The sequence below is a fragment of the Panthera tigris genome, chromosome B3 (genome assembly GCF_018350195.1).
Source record: "Panthera tigris isolate Pti1 chromosome B3, P.tigris_Pti1_mat1.1, whole genome shotgun sequence".
In the NCBI taxonomy this organism is placed as follows: domain Eukaryota; kingdom Metazoa; phylum Chordata; class Mammalia; order Carnivora; family Felidae; genus Panthera; species Panthera tigris.
In genome coordinates this window covers 67,487,617-67,506,016 of record NC_056665.1, presented here as the reverse complement: position 1 = coordinate 67,506,016, position 18,400 = coordinate 67,487,617, and the positions used below count along the sequence as shown (strand labels likewise).

The window sequence follows — 18,400 nt, the reverse complement described above, 5'->3', positions numbered from 1 at the left end:
TCCATAGCTTCTTAATCATTACATCAAATACTAGACTCAACTGAATCCCCCGCTCTACTAAAAGTAGACACATGGGAACACAAGGGACGCAAAATTAGATCTCATATCATGTAATGTCACACCACTTAATCTTCATTTCTTTCCTGATTCGTTCTGTTAGCCAAGGTAGGACGTAAATGCAAACTTAAATGGTCTGCTTGCTTATAATCTTGGTAATAAGATCTACAACTAAATCAAATCAGCAATTTCAGTCAGTGCGTGGTTAACAGTACTGGGACCATTCTGGTTTGTTTTAATATGGAGTGGGGTTTACGTGTGCTAGAAACAATTCTGATTCTGATAATAACTTCATTGCTTATTTCCCAACAAATTCTATGTAAAGAAGCAGGAGAAGTGATGAGAAGGGGAACTATTCTACTATCTGAGTTGTACTGCCTTTAGGATTTCTGATCTGCACAACTCATTACAACTTCTAAGTCTTAGAGTCAAAGTGGCCCTGAGAAGTAATTAGGTCCGGGGCAGCTGGGTGGCTCAGTCGGTTGAGCGTCTGACTTCGGCTCAGGTCATGATCTCACGGCTCTTGAGTTTGAGCCCGGCGTCGGGCTCTATGCTGACAGCTTGGAGCCTGGGAGCCTGCTTCGGATTCTGTGTCTCCCTCTCTCTCTGCCCCTAACCCACTCGCATTCTGTCTCTGTCTCTCTCAAAAATAAACATTAAAAAAAAAAAAAAATTAAAAAACAAAAAGAAGTAATTAGGTCCCCACCAATGTCACTTTTTGGCACCACTGATGGATGACTGCCTATTCCCTGCTAAAGCAGATCATTTTACTGTGGGACATCTCATATCTACATAAAAAACAAACAAACAAACAAAAAACAACTTAGAGAACAGCTCAACTATCTTTCTCCTTCAACCATCTGTATGTACCTACTCTGTCCTGGCTGTGCCCTCTAGAGCAGAATCCAGCATTCCTGTTTCATAATTCAGTTTCCTTAATTTTAAATGGGGTATTTAAGGGCCTGAGCTTCATACCTTTTTGAAGGAACAAGAAGAATGCTTTATATATTCAACTTAAACTCTTCAAAACTATCCTGTTCCTACAGGACAATATTCATTAGTACTTATAGAACTCCCCTCTGATTTTTTGCCTCCATTTTCTATTTAGTTAATCCATCTGTGATCAACACAGGGCCTGAATTTTGGCTCTGGCCTCCCAGGAAACACTTTTCTCCCCACCATGCCCCATAATAGGAAAATGAATATACTGTTCTATAGTACCCTACTGTTCCCTAACTTGTTCATCAAAATTGACCCATTAGATTTCTCATTCCATCAGAGGCCTGTGTTTAAAAGAATGAAAGAGAAAAAAAAAAAAAAAGACTATTTAACGTCCTTCTGATAGAAGCCTCCAAAGTAATAAAGGAAAGGAGTTTAGGTAACTGTGTAAAACAGTGTTTATTTTAATACCTCCTTAAGCGTCAAAGGTATTAAGTATAAAACCTTCTCCAGCAACTTAATGCCTTTCTTAAGGTTCAGCAACAATAAAGGTGTACATTATTCTAGATGTGTGATGCACTAGATTAGATTGGAACTCTTTTGAAGGATACAGGAGTCACCAAAACAATCTGTTACAACTATACCCACTACAGTGGCCATCTGTTAAGCATCTGGCCAGCTTTGCTGCTGAATTCCTTCAGAATTGCTGGATAAACATATCATATAGTCCCTAAGGTTATAAACAGCTATGTTGGGAGTAGTAATTTCTGAAAACTGATCCATTAAGGGACTATCCTTTTCCTTCTGGCATGCCAAGAAGGTGGATGGAGATGAAATCTGCCAGCTACTGTTTCTCACAACAGGACAGCAAGCAAGAGCTCTCATAGACAGCTGGGGGAAAAACATAAAAGTGCCACTTAAAAATTAGTTCAAGTGCCATTTCTGGTACAGGTGTTATCAATGTTTTAACTCTTTATTTGTCTTACTAACTACGAACATATTTGCCTCTACGTAAAATTCACAGTGACACGGAACTCCTGTTCCTAAAATCTTGCCTAGGAAAGAGCAGGGGAAATAAGTCATTCAATTTCTCTGCATCTATTATCTATCCTTGAATACATTTAATACCACTAATTTTTTTATCTGACTTCCTCCCTTTGGTGCAAATAAACCATTATTTCTCTCTGAGTTGTTTTCCCAGATCCCCTTAGAACTGCTTTTGAGTTTGTCTAATTTTGATATTGTGTCTTTATTTTCCACCAACCATATACATCCCTATTCTCTTCACTCTGGCTGCTTTATCTCTTAAAAATACCAATTTTCCATAATAACTCTGCATGTGTACAAGTTATACATGGGCTGTCCCCCCACTTCTTTAGCAAACAGTAATATTTTAATTCTTTTTATACCAATCCTACAAATTCATAAATATCATCTTACTATATGTGACATTTAAAGAGCTCTCATCTCAGCTTCGCAAACAGCAATTTTCAAAATACTGTGATATGTATGCTCTTTTATGCTTTTTATTAAAGTATTGAGACATTTAATGATTCTTATATGATCCTTGTTATTTTTACTACTAATGAATATAAAGACAATGTTTAGAAGGGTAATATTTAGTACAAGTGTTTTGCCAATTTTCTAAGTGAAAATCTATAAACTATAAAGGCAAAAGGTAGCTTTACTTTTTGAAATAGAGAATTACCTTCCCATTCATCTTTGATATGATCTCTGACATTCAGATTGATGGTAACATCCGCACGAACTCGGGTTGGCCAGTTTTCACCTATGTTGGGCTTGGCAACCTCAACCACAGTGAAAGCGACAATAGGCTGGGCCATTCGTGCCCAGCCACCAAACACTACACCACCATACTCAGACTGCCTGAAAACCAAAAAAGTGCATGATTACTCAAACAAAAAAGGACTTTTCCCCAACTTTGGGACAAGTACAATTAGTAAGGAGGAATACATGTTTAGCTCCTAACTAAGCCCTGACATTAGTAACTCTTACTAATAAACTTAAAAACAAAAAAACAAAAAACAAAAACCAAGTCCCAATATATAAGGAATATATTCAACAGTATGAATTGGCAAACATGGTCGAGTAAAGAAAGGGACAAAGGAGGAGGAGCCTATACACACCCAGGAAAAAAAGGTAACTATATACATAAGAGCAGAGCCATGCTGTCAAAGAATAATCTATTATAATGATAGAATAACCTAGATTATAATAATAATTTAGCATAGTTAGCTTTAGTTTATATTCTTATCCTCTTCCTCTTTTCATCAAGATAGTCACAACTATTTCCATTTTATGTATAGGTATTTCTATAAGCTGTTTTAGAACAAGCTAGAATTTTAAAAATTAAAACCAAACCAACAAATGATTAATATCTATGCAAATGCTTGCTTTAGGGCGTAATAGTTAAATCATTTAAAAGATGCTGCCATGAATTAGGGGTACAAATAAGCTAGTTGTAATAATCAGAATCAGTAACATTCAAATACCCATTATTTCTTCTTAGTCTAAGTAGTGCTTTAAATTTTACATTAAGTAGTATATCTGGGAAATCTGTAACATAAATTCTGTAGCCACACTCCCAAACTGGAAAGCACTGCCAAAACTAACATGCTTACACAGATAAAGAAAAGCTATATTCCATGTAAAGTCTTTGTGTTATAAGAAAAAACCTACACATTTTGTAATATCAAAGAGTAAAACTAATTAAAAACAAATGTTCTGCATCCAGTGACTTGCTTAGTACAATTTCTAAAAGGTAATAACTATCACCTCCTCCATTTTTTACAATTTTACTACAGTATTAGTTTATACACCATAAAATTCATTCACTGTAAATGCACACATTTCAATGATTTTTGGTAAATTTGCAGGGTTGTGCATCCATCACCACAATGTAATTTGAGAACATTTCCATCCTATGTATAAAAGATCCCTCTCATCTGACTACTGTCAATCCTGTTCCTACACCCAGGCAACCACTAATCTATTCTCCCCAACTTCTGCTTAGAAAATCTACCTGCAACATGAAGCATTAAAGAGGACAGATTTCTGCCTGTATGTTGCTCAGTGGTTTTAGCAGCCTGAAAACATGATCATTAGAACCATGCACTGAGTAAAAATGCCTCTCTTCTCCACCTTCAGCACACACGAGCAGAAAGAAGTCTGGCCTCTTTTTAGATCTCATCTTTTTCTTTTAATGTTTATTTATTTTGAGACGGGGTGGCGAGAAAGGGGGACAGAGGATCCAAAGCGGGCTCTATACTGACAGCAGCGAGCACAATGCAGGGCTTGAACTCACAAATGCAAGAATCATGACCTGAGCCACAATCGGAAACTCAAACAAATGAGCCACCCAGGTGCCCCTAGATCTCATCATTTTTACGAAAATCTAGAAAAGTTTATTATCACAAGTTAAAACTCTCAAAAATGATATTTTTCCTCCTTAGCAGAAAATAATGTAAGTTAAAAAAATTTCCTTTGTTAATAGACCAGAAGAACTCTAAGTATTTTTGGCTTATTTGACATTTAAGTAAAATATAAGTGAATTCTATTTGATAATCTGCTAATTAATAAATCCCTAGTTTGCAAAATGGCCAAAATTAGGTCCAGAATCTGAGCATATACACGCAAGGTAACCATAAACTGAAAGGAAGCTTCCGATCAAACACTCCCCCCGGGGTCCAAACAATAGGCAATAATTTCAGCAAAGCTGTGGGCAGGGATGATCAGCCAGTGAGTATACAAATCTCACAGTGCTAGCCTGCCTACTGACTCAACTGATTATTAAGTCAAAAATACTTTATGTTGTGTTTTATAGTCTCACCCAGAATAACTTTTCACATAATAATTAATTAAAAAATAGAAGTGTGTATGAAATAAAATGTGGAAGTGAAAAAAATAGATCATAATCACAGTGTCCGTGTAGCTCTCTGTAATTAGTAAGGAGAGAAGCCTGGAAAATACCTGCATCAGTTCATATTCAAAAAGTGTTAAGCTTTGCATACAGAATGCAGCATAATTATATGTGCACGCATGGTAGGACTATAATAAAAATTCATTTTACAGAATTAATTTTACTAGTTTATGGTCACTTGTGGTATATAACTTACCCTCATCAATTTCATACTTAGAATCAAATAATAAATGAAGGACATAAAGTCATGTCTAAAAAGCAAAACTAACCTCCACAAATCTCCTAATGCACAGCTGCTTCCAATAATTAGAATGAAAGTCTTTTCTTAGCTAATGGAATTCCAGACATGAGCTAGCAGGCAGGGAGTTTAAGTAGAAGACTTCATCAAATAATAAGCCCTACTCACAGGCCCCCAAATAAATACTGATTTAGTCTCTTCAAGGTAATCTATGGATGGAGGGCCAAGGAAGACTTCCCAACGTTCCATTCCATGTGATGCTCAGCAATGCTCCTCATCTCTTGTCAGGTCCCTTAGAGAGGCTAACTGAGGTACTGGTGACAGCCACAAGAGCAGCTGGGGTAGCAGAAGACCCCTTTATTATAAGCTCCCAGGACTTAAACCGTCCTGCCCTAGTATAGGCCGGCTGGGTCAGCCCATACCCTCCCTCTTTACCCTTTTACTCATGTTCAACCTACTCTCCTCTACACTTCTTCCCTGTCCCCGAGAATGATGACCTCTCCCCGCTTATCTTATTTCCAGTCCCCCACCCCCAAGGATCCAGATACATATTTTATATTTTATCACTTTTGATATACTCTAATCCACATGAGAGAATTTAGGGAATTTCTCAAAGAGTAAATTTACAGAAATCAGACAATTTCTCAAAGAATAAATATCATATTTTGGAGGGCATCTACAAGCCAGGTATACTATTTCTAAACACACTTATGAGGTTTCTGACAGAGGTATGTCACGGTTTGCATCTCTTCACTACAAATGGAACCAATTTACTAACCATGGCTTCATTCTGCTGACACTATCCTCGATGTCCTGCCTAATTTCGTAAGTTGATTCTAAGCGGAAGAGATTAAAGTTCCTTAGAAGGTAATCATGGAGAGTCAAAAATTGCAAATTCAACTTGGGAAGAGCAAGACAACCTGAAAAAGAAACAACATCCACATCCAAATTATTCTCTTACTCAGACAGCTGTACTATGTATAAAGAAATGTACCACAAATTTGGTAGAGTCTAATTTAATGTTTAATATGCTGAAATACAGCATATTTGATAAGGTCCTATTTTTATTTTCACACAGAACTGAAACCAGGTTAAGAACTATCTATTAAGAACTGGAAAGGAAGAACAAATCTCATTAATACATATAACCACATACCAATAATTCATATACAATCTTCTAAAAAATATTTGAAGATACTTAAAATTAATATAGTCTCAAGTAGTTTAAAAATTCTTCCTTTACTAATTTTTATTTAGCAAAGCTCGAAGTAATCAATGACCATAAACTAACCCCATGACAAATTTATCGCAGAACCTAATTAGTATACTACAATGCATAAATCTATCTCCAGTGGTCATTACTGTGCTCTGAATCTCGTCTTTTGGCTAGACTTTAAGGATACGGCATTGGTTGTTATTCCTGGAGTTACTTCCATTCCCACTGTACCGAAGCAATAATGAACCTAATAGCAAAAAACATAAATAAAAAAATGGGGGGCACCTGAGTGGCTCAGTTGGTTAAGCGACCAACTTCAGCTCAGCTCATGATCTCACAGTTTGTGAGTTCGAGCCCTGCATCAGGCTCTGTGCTGACAGCTCAGAGCCTGGAGCCTGCTTCGGATTCTGTGTCTGTCTGTCTCTCTGTCTCTCTCACTCTACCCCTCCCCTTCCCCTGCTCATGCTCTCTCTGTCTCAAAAATAAATAAACATAAAAAAATTTCTTTTTTTATTTCACATCATTTATGTTCATAAATTCTGATTTATAATCTGACTCAGTATCTTTCAGGCCAGAGGCTAAGGGAAAGCATCTCTTTGAGAGCACAATCTTATTAAAAAAAAGAAAAAAAGAATTAAAATGTCACCATTCTGCAACTGTCATTGAATTAACAAATCTAGCTGTTAAGCAGCAATGGCAGCTAACATCATACCCACAAAAACAACCAGACATCATATGCCTCTGATGAAAGAATACAACACTACCAAGAATCTTGCCAGAGAGAAAACCTTAAGCCTGATCAAGCTTCTGCATTCAGATACCAATCTGTAAGAAAAATAAAGAGCAGAGGGACATACTCGGGTGTATACTGAGTAGTCACTAAAAAAAAGCTAGACTGTGGAACAAACAACTCAGGTTCTTCAAAACAAAAGGAAGGGATATGAGGTACTTGTAAAGTAAAAGACATTTAAAAAATGTGCACGATTAACTATCATATGTGGATGCACAATTCAGTGATAAAACTATGAAGAAATATATAGTGATTACTATGGAAGTGAAGACATGGTTACTTTCAAGTGGAGGCAGAAGCAGTAACTAGGAAGGAGCTTATAGGAGGGTTCTGGGATGGCTAACATGGTGGTTATTTCTCTTATGACACTTAGTTAAGCTCTATATTTATTCTGTGTGGCTTTCTAGATCTGTGTTTATTAAAAAGGTCCAAAAAAGGGGCAAAAGATTTTACAAGAATTTTCTTTACAATTCTTACAATATATCTATTTTTATATCTGTCCCAATTTCTTCCTCTCCCTGGGAGCTAGAAGCAGTCTGTATTATGCAGTATTAGCTTTGATCTTTGCCTATTTATTATCAGCAGATGTTGAGCCCCCAAAACACAGGGCCATCCATGGTCACGAAAGATCAATGGCATGATATAGTCAAGGGTCTGAAAACAGCTTAATTACAGTGGCAACTAATATTGTTCTGAAATACTTTCTTTCTATGAAAGCTGAAAAGATTTAAATCCCTTTTCCTTTAAGTTCACCGGAACGAAAGAAGAGCAATACTTTCTATACCTGGCAAAATGTTTTATATGCTGACCAGTGTGACTGAGTAGCACCAAAAGGTACATGTATGACTAGGTCTATGTTTAAGAAAATATAAGCTATTTACTGCCAAACAAAGTATGAAGTGGTATCTGCTTTGTAGGAACTGATTAGAAAAGAGATGGCACACATCCATGGTCATAAATGCTTTTAGCATGAACAAACTGGAAAAAGTGAGAAAACAATGCACTGGCCATTGTAAGAATGAAAAAAATAAAAAATGAAGACTGCCTATTCTGAAATCTAGAAAAACTTTGGTGTGGGTTTACTAAAGTTACGGCTTTAGGACAGGACTCTGAAATATCCATTTTAAATAAATGTACCACTGGTGAGGTCTTTAAAACAGCTAAGCTTCTCATAATGATGCCATTGTTCAAAAAATTTCCTTAAAATTTTTTTTGAAATATGCCTTCAAAATATGTCACAATATACTTCAGCATATACTCAATTTTGGCGAATTCTCATCCTTAAAGGATGAACAAAAGCATTTAGGAACAAATCTGCTGAAATAGGTAAACAAACCAGGGAATACTATTTTCAATCAGACTAGGGGTTTATTATTAACTAATGACAATTTTTGGTGGTCATTAACTGGCTTAACAAGGAATTCAGAAGAACTTCTAAAAAAGGCTTTGAAATAAAACACTACCAAACAAAACCTATTACAGTGACATAATGAAAGCTACACTTCCTATACTATTAGGTTCCTTACAGTATTTTTATTGCTTATGGTCATGTTATAAAGGATGACATATGTACATGACATAAAATATGTACACACGTGCACATCTGAGGACATGCACATACACACATTAGGACATGGTTAAATTTAATAAAAATCCTTAATGCTAAGCATTCAAATACTGAATAGTTTCCAGCTTTAAAATGACTTGAAGGTACCAGAATATTATCCTAATGTATGTAACAGACAGAAGTACTTTCAGTTACCTATGATAAATTCTAAATTAAATTTCCTGGCACACCTGAATCCCGTGCTTCTCTGGCTTACCTTCCCCAGAATAGTATTCAGTTGGGACAATATTTTCATCCCAAATGATTTTCTCAGTTGGATACAAAGGCATCTGGTTCAACTGCTGAATCTGAGAAATTCGACGTTCGTGACGAGATACCTAGAAACAGGTTCATGTAGAAAGTCAGAAGCGTCTTTTGTTAAAATGATTTATGGAGAAATTCACCATAAAGTTTGAAATGAGAAGTTTCATCTCTTTCAGTTATGGTAGTACTTAGAGGTTTTTCTTTCCTTTTTTCAATTTCTCCATAAATCAAAGATGAAAGAGGCACCCATTACGGTGAGCTTTGTAATCAGATGGATCTGAGTTCAACTCCCAGAACCTCTATGTATGAGCTACATAAAAACTGGGCAAGATACCTCAACTTCCCTGATTTTAGTAATCTTTCAGTAAAACAGATAAAATACCACCTACCTCTCAGGTTTCTTATGAAAATGAAATAGAATACTGTAAAATAGCATCAAGGTGCCTTGCACATGCCAGCACTTAGTATTCATCAATGTAAGAAAAAAATGGGAGCCCTAAGTCCTCGATTAAAGTTTTTATTCTTATACTAACTAAACAATATGGAAAATTTTGTTTATTAATAACCTGGTCTCAGCCTTCCTTGTAAAAGGAGAGGTGGACTTGATGGCCTCTATGTAGATTTCCATTGTTAATATTATAGTAGTCCTCTATTTCAAACACAGAAATAAGCTTGTTCCCTAATTAATATGTTAAAATAATGATATATTTGAAAAATGTGTCATGTTCTCTTCAGTTAGAGATAGTATTATTTTAGGAAAGAAGACAGTGTGATATTATCTAACCAATATGCATATTTCAACTTCTTCATCATTATTCAGATATTAGAAGAATCCAAAGCCTGAGGAAATCGTTTAGGAACAAGAGGAAATGAGAGATAACGCTGTAGCACTATAAATTTTTAAATTTTTAAAACCGTTTTCTTTTTGGCATAAATATTTCAATTTCAAAAATAAAATCTTAGCTCTAAGACTGTAAAAGGCATAAAATCAAGCCTTATGTTTAAACTTGTTTTCCATTAGAAAGATTCCTAAAGAAATCCTCATTTCTTTGTATAGTAAGGATTTATTAATAATCCCCAAACCTGACTTATGAGAAACGATTTTACATTGTCAGAAAATAGGACAAGGAATTTTTAGAAAGCACTTGGCACTCGGAAATAACGAAGAAGGCAAAGATGGTGACCCGAGACATACATTTCACACAAGTAAACATATCAATAAAAAAGTATTTTCCACACATGAATTAATTTAAAACTCCAGGAATTTCTCTCCAAATGGCACTGAAGCACCTGTCACCAGGCTTAAAACATCTGCTATAATGGTTTCTGGTAACTATTCCCAAAGTAGCATATCTTCTTCTCTACAGGAAGGAATTGTATTTTATACCCTATATTAAAGGTATTAGCTTGGAATATATGTCACAAAACTGTGTGCCCATTATGGCTCTATGTTAAAAGATGTATATATACTCTTACATAGTGTATGTTTGTAAAGTTATAAAAAACATACTAAAAACTACTCAAACTATAGTAGAGGAAGGAAGTCCTTTAGGATATTTTCAATAGCAAACAGAAAACAAAAAATTAAAACAAGGTTTTGTTTGTTTGTTTGTTTTTTACTCATTTTTTACTAGCAAAAATTGGGATGACTCATAACACCCGATGCTGGTACAAGCTTAAGGAGATATACTCTAACACACTGTTGGTGGGAAATGCACCTTTTTGAGAATAATTTGGCTGCATCCTATCTTTTAAATAAGCACATGTTTTAATCAAATAATTTCACTTCTAGGTACCTCTCCTAAATGTCCCCACATAGGCACAAAGAGGCATGTGCCAGGATCACATCATTATTTGTAAGTGAACATTGCAAACAACTTAAATATTCATAGTGTAGACATAATTACTCATACATTTTATGAATGATTTTACTAAAGCTAAAAGTAAGGTATACTCCTTTCCCTCAAATTTTTCTGTGAGCCTTAAAACTGCACTTAAAAAAAAAGAAAACCTTAAAAAAAAAAAAACCTTATCAAAAAAAGTATTAGTTTGAGAGATAAAGTCCACTACTTTCCAAAATGACTGAAAAATCCCTTAGAATTCTTAAACCACTAAGTCAGTGATAACTTATTTTCTTTAAACATTCCTGAGTTTTCTAATGATAAAGGTATACGTCAATATTCAAGGTACTTTAAATAACTTTTAAAATACACAGATAGACAGATATGAATACATATGTATTACCTGTGTGTATGTAACTGTGACCTCTAAAAGGCAGGAATGGTGTCAATTATCTATGCATTCCCCATTGCCTGAATCCAGAGCCTGACAAAGAAGCTGCTCATAAATGTCTGTATGCAATGAATTCATGCCATAAAGCAGTTGTGAGAGGTAAAGTCTTGAGAAAAGAAATCTAACAGATGAGAAAAGAAATCTGACAAAACCAAATGATGATGTAATTGTAAAATAGGTAGCAACGATCTACTTACCCTTTAGCCCTGGAAAAAAAGACATACCCAGGTCTTTAGGTATGATTCAAAAATGGTAGGGAAAATTCAAAGAACATTAACATTTACCAGCAATTCTAGAAGAAATTCTTTATCAAAAGTTGTGTCTTCATTTTTAGGAAGAGTTGGTAACAAGCAGAGGTATGATGCCACCTGGTGGAGTGTATTTGAACTGCAGAATAAGGAATATTCAGATCAAGAGTATTCTATTAATTTAACCCTAGTTCATTTTTGAAACACCTAATTTTACACATGGCTTAAAACATTTTATCTAGAAAATATAATCGTACGATACAGCAGAAAATTTAAAAAAAATTACCAATGAAAGTTAATCCCCTTAATGTAGGCTCTCAAATTATCGTCTGCACACCTCTATGGTCCTTGAGACCCTTCTAGGAAGTATGCAAGAAAAATACTATTTTATATTAATACTAGGACATTATTTGTTTTTTTCCACTGTCTTTACCTACACAGTGTAAAGCAATGGTGGGTAAACTGCCGACATAGGGTAAGGTGGTGGCACCAACCAGGACTGTAAGTAGCCATAGCATTCCTCACTACCCCATGCAGAGTAAAAAACATTAAGAATGCAATTAATGAAGCAGCAAAATTAATATATTAACTAAAATTAAATTAGTAATTAAAATTAATTATTAATATAATTAAATTTGGACTCTTGACTATGCTTTTAAAAAATTCTGTGTGACAGAATGGGATGCACACATTTTGCACACAATTTTTGCTTGAAAGAACTGACAAACTATGGTTATTCAGACCTGAATAAATGGCAAAAAAATTTCAAATCTGAACAAACCAGTAACTTTAAGGAAAACAACTGACAGTATTTGTTACCAAAGATAAAATTTGAACTGCCAAGTGAAAAACTGGAATTCTAGAAAACTTGCATTCACCACCGTGAGCTGAACAGCTTTCCATTACTTAAATACGTTTCATCACGCTCCCCAAATTCCCTCACATACTCTATCCCAGTCCCTGGTAACCACTAATCTGTTTTTGATCTCTACGACTTTGCTTTTTCTAGAAGGTCAAATAAATGGAATCATACATTATGTAGCCTTTGACACTGGTTGCTTTCATTTAGCATAACGCAACTAAAATGCACCCAGACTGCATGTCTGTAATTGGTTCCTTTTTATTGCTGAGTAGTATTCCATCATATGGGATGTAGCACAGCACGTGTATTCACTCACCAGTTGAAGGATATGTTTTTAAAAGATAACTATAACTAAAGCCACTATATACATTTCCACACAGATTTTTGTGCAAACACAAATTTTCATTTCTCTTGGGTATATCTGTGAGAATACTAGATTGTACAGTAAGTACATGTTTAACTTTACAGGAAACTGTCAAATTTTTGCGAACTTTGAATTCTTATCAGCCATGTATGAGAATCCAGCTGCTCCACATCCTTGTCATAAGTCAATACACTGCATGTTTTTTTTAAACAATTCTAATAGACATGTAATGGTATCTCATTATGATTTTAATATGCATTTCTCTAATGACTAATGATACTAAGCATCTTTCTGTGGCGTTACTGAAATGCATTATCTTTGGTGAAGTATCTGTTCAAATCTTGAGCTAAATTTTTTTTTATATATATTTGAGAGAAAGAGAGTGCAAGTGGGAGAAAGAGAATCCCAAGCAGACTCCACAGCCAGCACGGAGCCTGACCAGGGCTTGATCCCACAACCCCAGGAACATGACCTGAGCTGAAAGCAAGAGTCGGACACCCCAACAGACTGAGCCACCCAGGCACTCCTTGAGCTATTTTTCAATTGTTTTCTTATCACTGATTTCTGAGACAGCCCATCATCAGATACGTGTTTGGCCAATATTTTCTTCCCCTTTGGGGTTGTATTTTCATTCTCTTAACAATGTCTTTTCAAATAGTAATAGTTTTAAATTTTTATAAAGTCCAACATATCCATTTTTTTTCTTTACGGACTGTGCTTTGGTGTCTATGGAAATGTTTGTACAAACCATAATCACACAGATATCCTGTATGTCCTATTAGTTCCCGTTTTGATAAATAGGTCTATGACTCACTTTGAGTTAATCTGTGTACAGAATGTGAAGTATGGGTTAAATTTCATACTTTGCATAGAGATGTCCAACTGTTCCACTATTGTTGAAAAGATTATCCTTTCTCCATTGAATTGCTTTGGCATCTTAGTCAAAAATCAACTAACCATATATGTGCGGTCTATTTCTGAATTCTATTTTGTTCCGGTGATGTCTATGTCTGTCTGTCTTTTATTCAATACCACAGGGTCTTGACTACTGTAGCTTTACAAGCAATCTTGAAATTCGGTAGTGAGGATCCTCCAACTCTGTTCTTTTTCAAAATGGTTTAGGCTGTTCTCATCTCTGCCTTTCTATATTAATTTCTGAATAAGCCTGTTAATTTCTAGAAAATATTCTGCTGGAATTTTGATTGGAACTGAATTATATCTATGGATCAGTTTGGGCAGAATTCATACCTTAATTGAGTCCTCTCATCCATAAGAAAGGCAAATATCGCCATTTCTAAAATTAATTCACTTTAATTGCACAGAGTTCCTTAATATGGTTTCAGATACCACACTAAAACTAACGTTTAAGAAACTACCACTTGTCAAGTTTTTATATTGTATCAAAGAAAAATATTCACAATTATTTGAAAAAGCTACTGAAATATATTTCCCTTTTGCATAAGGCCTGATTTTCTTCATTTACTTCAACCAAACAATCTCACAATAAATGAAATACAGAAGCACATCTGCAAATTCAACTGTCTTTGATTAAGTCAGACATTAAAGAGATTGCAAAAGTGTAAAACAATGCCACTTTTCACTGTATTTTTTTTAATTTGGGAGAATATATTTTTCATTAATAATATGTATGCTAACATAATAGGCTTTTAATTAGCTTTTTAAATAAATTATTTAACATTTTTCTAGTTTTAATTTCTATTATAGCAAATATAATGGCTATAATCCACATTAAAAAAAAGGTTTTTAACATCATCTATAATTTACAAGATTGTAAAGAAGTAATACGGGCAAAAATAAATTCCCCATATGGATTATGCAGCTACGTTTAATGTAAAAAAAAAAATCTATAAAGGTGTTTTAAAACATACTACTTTATAATCTTATGGGGAGGAAGGCCTTCTAACATAAAACATTTGATATTGTTGTTAAGAAGACTTGACATATAATTTAAAAATTGTAAATGCTGTAATAACAAAATATACCAACACAAAATCTAAAGTGAGAAACGGAGAGAAAATAATTACAACACAAACTAGACAAAATATTAGTATGCAAAATAAAGGTTCTTAAAGAAATCAATATGACAAGCAATGAAATACAAAATAGCAAAAGATAACAAGAAAGTTACAGACAAAATGCAAATGGCCAAGAAAAATAGAAAGATGCTCAATTTCCCCAACATAATCACAAAATGCAAAGTAAAACAATGACGGTTCTTTTATCTTTGGACTGGCGAAAATTAAAGACTAATTTACCTAGCTGGTAGGGAAAGAAATAAATCCTCAAATTCTGTTGGTATAACTGGTACATACTTTTGAAGGGAATTTAGCAATATATAACAAATTTTAAATACATAACCCCTTTGAGTCAGCCATTGTGCTTCTGTGAATCAGTGCCAAAAATTTTTACATAGAAATAAAAAGGATGTTGTTCATTAGTGAGTCATTAATAATGGCCAAAAATTTAGAAATTAAAGATTTGTCAATTGGAGAGTGATCACAAAATAATATGGCAGAGTTATTCAAAGGAACTTTCTGCAGTTCATTAAGAGAATGAAATAATTCTATGTGTCATTATAAGAGTTATTATTTGGGTGCCTGAGTGGCTCGGTTGGTTAAGCGTCCGACTTTGGCTCAGGTCATGATCTCACAGTTTTTGAGCTCGAGTCCCGCATTGGGCTCTGAGCTGACAGCTCAGAGCCTGGCGCCTCCTTCAGATTCTGTGCCTCTCTGTCTGCCCTTCTCCCACTCACGCTCTGTATCTCTCTCTCAAAAATAAACATTAAAAAAAAAAGAGTTATTAAATCTTATGAAGATTCAATAATCTTCCAAGTTAATCAACTTCTAAGTTAAAGCCAAGTTTGTTTCATTTTAGAGATCCATAATGAGCTAAACATAATTTCTCCCAAGAGTTAAGGACAACAGGGAGATAACAGAGCACAGTTAAAAGTCTGGTTTGAGGGGCGCCTGGATGGCTAGTTGGTTAAGCATCTGACTTCGGCTCAGGTCATGATCGCTCGGTTTGTGGGTTTGAGCCCCGTGTCGGGCTCTGTGCTGACAAGCTCGGAGCCTGGGGCCTGCTTCAGATTCTGTGTCTCCCTCTCTCTCTGCCCCTCCCCTGCTCACGGTCTGTCTCTGTCTCTCAATAATAAATAAAAGTTAAAAAAATTTTTTTTTTAAATAAAAAAATAAAAGTTAGGTTTGAATCCTATCTCTGCTGCTTACTTGCTATTTGACCTAGACAAATGACCTAACAATTCTGTGTCTCAGTGACCTTATACCTAAAATGGTACCTACTTCTCACACGAATGAAAGTCTTGAGGATTATTTACATACTTAGCAGAGTGCCTACCACGTGGTACAAACGTATTACTACATTTTCAAAAATGTGTATTAGCTGAGTGCCAAAGAATATTACTAATTTCATAAATTTTAAACACACAAAAAGGTTTCTAACTCATACCTTTGATGTCACATATGAACATTTACTGATATGACTGATGGGATACCAGTTTTATGTTCTACTTTAAGAAAACTTTATGATCTAGGAAAAATGTTTAAGTTATGAAAAATATAAATTTTGGGACGCCTGGGTGGCTCAGTTGGTTAAGTGTCCAACTTCGGCTCAGGTCATGATTTCATGGCTCATGAGTTCAAGCCCCATGTCCGAATCTGTGCTTCCCTCTCTCTCTCTGCCCCTCCCCCGCTCATGCTCTGTCTCTCCAAAACAAAAATAAAAACCATTAAATTAATAAATATTAATTTTGCTCCCAAAATAGATGATCAATAATTATAGCGAAGTGACTTAACGATACTAACTGCTGGAGAGAAGCATTAGTTTTAGTTGTCAACAAAGCGAGCGGTGCAACAAGTTACATTATTTAAGATAGTGCAAAATGATTAAAAACACAAAGAAAATTAAAATTCAGTTTTCTTTCCATGTTGACTTACCTAAGTGGTCCAAAAAACTTGACCAAAGATTCCCGAGTATCTACTTCTGCCACATTTGAGAGTGCAAAATCATAGAGTTCAGGGAAATGTGCAAAGGCAGCTCTCTAGAAAACGGGAAAAACAAAAAGAAAACTCAAGAACTAATGTCTGCATATTAACAATAAACTACAATTTATATACTATATAATAAAAATATCAAAAAATATATTAATGCACTTCTGTTTCTTATATGCTTCTCATATGTGACCTCTGCCTTATTTAGCCAGAAGCATTCAATACAATGGGGGAAAACCAGAATTATTCTAGCAGGAACGCAAAAACAAAGAGTCAATGTTCAATTTTTTATTTCTAAGTTGTATTTTGAACATACATGAAACAGCCAATAAAGCTACCTTCACTGACAGGAAGGGAGAGAAATAAAATACCTGAAGAGATAGCTTGAGGGAGAAGCCAAAAGTACAGTGTGTTTGTGCTTTGTTTTACTTAGGAACTCTGGAAAGAAAGGACTTCACAGGGTTAACACCCCCAGCCGACATGGGGTAAGCCACAAGAAAACAGAAATAGTAGCACTACAGTGACCGGGTAAGAGTGTATGTGATAACATCCCTAGTCTTAATGCCCATGTGGCACAGAGAAATCCGGAAGTTTTCATGTGCCCCACAGTGGGATGACATAAAAACCTGCCAAGGTTACTGGTGAGCATGCCATAGGGTTACTACAGGCAATGGTGAAATGACCCTGCAACCCAAGCCTGAGAGTGAACTGTTGAAGCTTGGAAACGAATGGGAGTCAGCTCTCTGGAGGACTCCAGCATCACCAAGAGCAAGAGTGCGGCCTCATCAGCAAGGAGATAGCCAAGCTCCTCGGGAATCATCATGCCATGCCTGTGCCAAAAGAGCAGACCACAAGCCGCGCCAGCTGTGGTTACTTCAAGGGCAGAAGCAGAAGGACAAAAACACCAATGCTCTGAGCAAAGCAAGAAAAGACATGTTAAGCTGTGCAGGTCACTCTTCTTCCAAAACAATGAGGCTATCTCAATGCTTCCATATACCCAGATGCCATTTGGGGAAAGAAGAGGGAGAGCAGAGAGTCCCTGAGAGATAGTGGAATTGATTATGAAAGACATTTTGAACTTAAGTTTGACTCTTTCCCCAAAAAGACTGAAACAGAAAGGACTGAATTTCTCCAAAGTGACAAATAAAAGCTTCTTTCTACCACCAGAAAGGGCAAGAGCAAGAGGAAATCAAGAACAGAAAACAAAGGTACTCTGTTGACACAGCTGAGCTGTACTGGCCAATTTCAGTCCCATTACGTGTGTTTATCTTTAAAATTTATAAAACGCTCACACATACTTTGTCGGTACATTGGGAATACTCTTTCATAAATAAAACTGGTAAGTATATGCACCAAATTGGCCCAGTAATTAATCAAACATTTCTGAGTGTCAAATATCAGTATCTTGATTCTCAAGATTGAAGACTATGAAGAAAGCCATTTTTTTTCCCCATGAATTCATTAGAAATAGTAATATTTTAAAAGTTATATTTAAAAAAATTTTTTAAAGTAATATTTTAAAAGTAATATTTTAAAAACTTACTTAAAAAATAAATAAA

At 35.3% G+C, this 18,400-nt stretch overlaps 1 protein-coding gene across 1 annotated transcript in view; it reads right to left on the bottom strand.

Annotated features, from left to right (window-relative positions):
- Positions 1-18,400, bottom strand: part of AQR (aquarius intron-binding spliceosomal factor) — a 91,510-nt gene that overhangs the window by 41,177 nt on the left and 31,933 nt on the right. The window contains exons 13-17 of the mRNA XM_007097623.3: positions 16,788-16,891; positions 11,627-11,729; positions 9,004-9,124; positions 5,953-6,094; positions 2,705-2,883 (exon numbers count right to left, since the gene is read on the bottom strand). Coding sequence (XP_007097685.1) covers positions 2,705-2,883; positions 5,953-6,094; positions 9,004-9,124; positions 11,627-11,729; positions 16,788-16,891 — 649 coding nt within the window. The remainder of the gene's footprint in view (positions 1-2,704; positions 2,884-5,952; positions 6,095-9,003; positions 9,125-11,626; positions 11,730-16,787; positions 16,892-18,400) is intronic.